The sequence below is a fragment of the Phragmites australis genome, chromosome 15 (genome assembly GCF_958298935.1).
Source record: "Phragmites australis chromosome 15, lpPhrAust1.1, whole genome shotgun sequence".
NCBI lineage: Eukaryota > Viridiplantae > Streptophyta > Magnoliopsida > Poales > Poaceae > Phragmites > Phragmites australis.
Genome location: NC_084935.1, coordinates 10,040,522 through 10,043,718, shown reverse-complemented (window position 1 = coordinate 10,043,718; position 3,197 = coordinate 10,040,522). Strand labels below are relative to the sequence as shown.

General features: G+C 49.3%; 1 protein-coding gene across 1 annotated transcript; it reads left to right on the top strand.

Annotated features, from left to right (window-relative positions):
* Positions 1-943: 943 nt before the first annotated feature.
* LOC133893575 (protein S40-5-like) lies at positions 944-1,803 on the top strand. The gene has a single exon (XM_062334631.1). It carries the CDS (start codon positions 1,072-1,074, stop codon positions 1,570-1,572), a length of 501 nt encoding a protein of 166 aa, XP_062190615.1. The 5' UTR covers positions 944-1,071; the 3' UTR covers positions 1,573-1,803.
* Positions 1,804-3,197: the final 1,394 nt, after the last annotated feature.

Here is a 3,197-nt window from a genome sequence, read left to right as displayed (position 1 = left end):
AGCCTGCGTGGCGGGGCGACGTGACGTCATCTCCTACGCCACGCGCCAGCGCAGCGCGCAGTTACCCGCCGCGCCGCATTGGCTGCGCCCGAGTAGGGCGGCCCGGCAGTCGCACGATGCCTATCCATCCAGTCGTGGACCCGGTCCTCGTAGACCAGGATTCCGTGTGCTCCTCTGCTTTGGAATTTCGTTCCGGATATGCCGCCATCATATGACACGATGTATCATGCATGCATGCATGCACGCACGCACGCAGTATAAAAGAAATGGTAAACGAGCACAGGTGGCGAGCTGCGTCGGATGAATTAGATCGCCGGATTACTACCTCGTATTCCTGAGTAAAACAAATGAACGTACGTTGACCTGCTAGCATTCCATGATCATCGGCATCATCTAGCTTGAACCATAAAGAAAAATGCCTTGTGCAAGTAAATTACCTAGTAAAATACAATTCTTTTACAATATTTTTTTCTTGAACCTGGCACGGACTAGGCAGTGACTATGATCCTGATTTTACATAAAGGGCTGCGAAGATTAACTAGGTTACGTAAACACGGGCATCAATTATCATCGGCAGGTCGTGACTTCGTCGCCGTGGTCGTAGTTACCCTGGCCTTCGAACGCTAAGCCTTCTAATCTTCTTCAGGTTTCATTCCTTCTTGTTCCTTCAAACTCCTCGCTTCGCATCGACCGAACCTTCAGGCATCACAGTGACGGGATATGTACGCGTTGCCAACAATGACAATAAACAAAGACACCATGAACACATTGACCGTCTGGGAAAAGATAAAGCTGACAACTCATGCATACGGAACGGACACGTAAACTAACGGGCAGTTGCGCGGAAGCCGTCACGACAAACCATCTCCGGTGGGCCCCACCTCCCCGTGGCGGCCCTATAAATCGTCGCCAGGCTGCACCGGGCGCCAAACCTTAACCAATCCCCCGCCCCCCCCTGACCCGCTCTCGCACCGCAGGAGCCAGCTCTCGTGCGCGCTCGTCATCCTCTCCTCTTCGCACGAGTGCGCGACGCTAACCAATCTGACGCCGACGCGCGCGCCGTCGTCACTGATGGCCAAGGCGCGCAGGCTGCCGCTCGCCGCAGCGGGCGAGAGGTTCCTCGGCTTCCCCCGCGGCGCCGCCGTCGCGCCCGCCCCCGCCGGCGACGACGACCTGCCCGACCTGGCAGAGGCCGACGTCTGGTACTCGGCGGCGGAGGGGCCCGGCACCGGCGCAGCCTGGGAGGCGGAGGGGAGGGCAACGGTGGGCGGGCGGGCGCCGCGGCGCGGGGTGCAGGGCGGGCTGAGCCGGGCGTTCGGGGACGGGCGGCAGGTGGCGGCGTCGGCGCCGGTCGAGGTCCCCGCCTGGCCGAGCCGCTTCGCGGAGCCGGAGTCGTTCGTGGAGGAGGAGGAGGAGAAGGACGTTGGTGGTGGGTGGGTGCCCCCGCACGTGTACCTGGCTCGGCGGCAGGCGCGGGCGTCGGTGGTGGAGGGCGCCGGCCGGACGCTCAAGGGCCGGGACATGTCCCGGGTGCGCGACGCCGTCTGGAGCCGGACCGGCTTCGACGGATGATCAAATTTTGCTTGCTTGTTTTGGCCTCGACGAACCAATGAGGAGGAGCTTGTGAGGAGCTTGCTGCTAGACTAGAGGGACAAATGTGTGGTGTGCTGATTGGGCAGCTGGGCGGCTCCAACTAAATTTGGTTGGAGCCTGATTCTTCTTTTGGCACTTTGTTATGGCCTAAAAGAATATATTGTATGTCTATACTACGCATATACTTGCTGTACCTACAGCATGTGCACAGCCCGCGTGCGTGTCCGACAGAGCAATCAATCAAGCTCAGATGCACACGTCAGTCCCACTGATTCAGCATGCTTTCACCCACCAACCCTGCTGACGCACTTAGATGACCAAGCCTGTCCCACCTACGTATATAGAGTGATTATAACTATAAACACAAAATAATTGTAACTACCTATTGTGATTATAGGTATGTCCCACCTACATATATAGAGTGATTATAACTATAAACACAAAATAATTGTAACTACCTATTGTGATTATAGGTATAAAGCGATTACAATTATATGAATATTAAGATTGCAACTTACCGGACGAGGCTGATTAACTGTAACTAGTTGTGATCATATTGCAATCAGCAATGTTATAACTATATTATTTAACATGTTATAACTAGATTGTCTACCGTATTGTAACTAATTCATACTCGACTAGCATATTGTAACTAAAATATGTATCATGTTATAACTAGAGTGTCTATTATATTGTTACTAGTACTCACTTAATAATGTATTGTCATAATTAGTAACTAGTCCACACTCGACTACCAAGAGAGAGTTGTGTAGCCGCCGGGGGTACTATTTGGGGGCTGCGGCTAACGTTGCAAAAATAAGAGCTTGAGATCCAAGAGATATCCTCTGGGATTAGAGAATATTCATCTACTTCATCCTTGATTTCGATTGTACCGAACGAAGGATTTGCCTTATCACGAAAGCCACATTCGTTTCGTTTGAGGAAGTCACACGTCCTGTTCCCTAAGGACAACTCGGATCGAGACCCGACCCCTAAAGTATTACAACTAGAATATTTACCATGTTATAACTAGAGTGTCTATTATATTGTAACTAGTCCTTACTCGATAATGTATTGTCATAACTAGAGTATCTAATATATTGTAACTATATTATCGTAACTAGAGTGTCTCTGAAACACAACTACAACCTAAGTTGTAATTGCAATATAGCACAAGGCGCAACTGGATGCCTACCATGTTGTAACTGTAAAATGATCATAAAACTTCATCAAAATATAGCCTTCATGGATCTCATTTTGTTAAACGTATTTTTTTTCTAACAGTATGCTTTAAACGGATCGAAAATCAGATATGTAATTCTAGAGATATTGCATTTTAACGATTTAAATCAACAAATGAATCTCCGCATGCATACTCTAGTGGGTGGGTTAGATGTGTACTGGTATTAACGAATTGACTCTCTTGATTTGTTGACTCATGAAAGGCTCAGCTAGGGCGAGCGTGGAAAAAAGCTGGCTCGATCATCTGCAGTCATATATATATATGTGTGTGTGAGAGAGAAATAGGCCATCTTTTGTGATAAAAAGCTAGAATTTCATATGTCTTCTCTTTTCTTATTGTACACTAAAGCTAGAATATTGTA

Bases quoted from the DNA above. Each gene is read 5' to 3' on its own strand.
- LOC133893575 (XM_062334631.1), top strand. From the start codon at position 1,072: ATGGCCAAGGCGCGCAGGCTGCCGCTCGCCGCAGCGGGCGAGAGGTTC.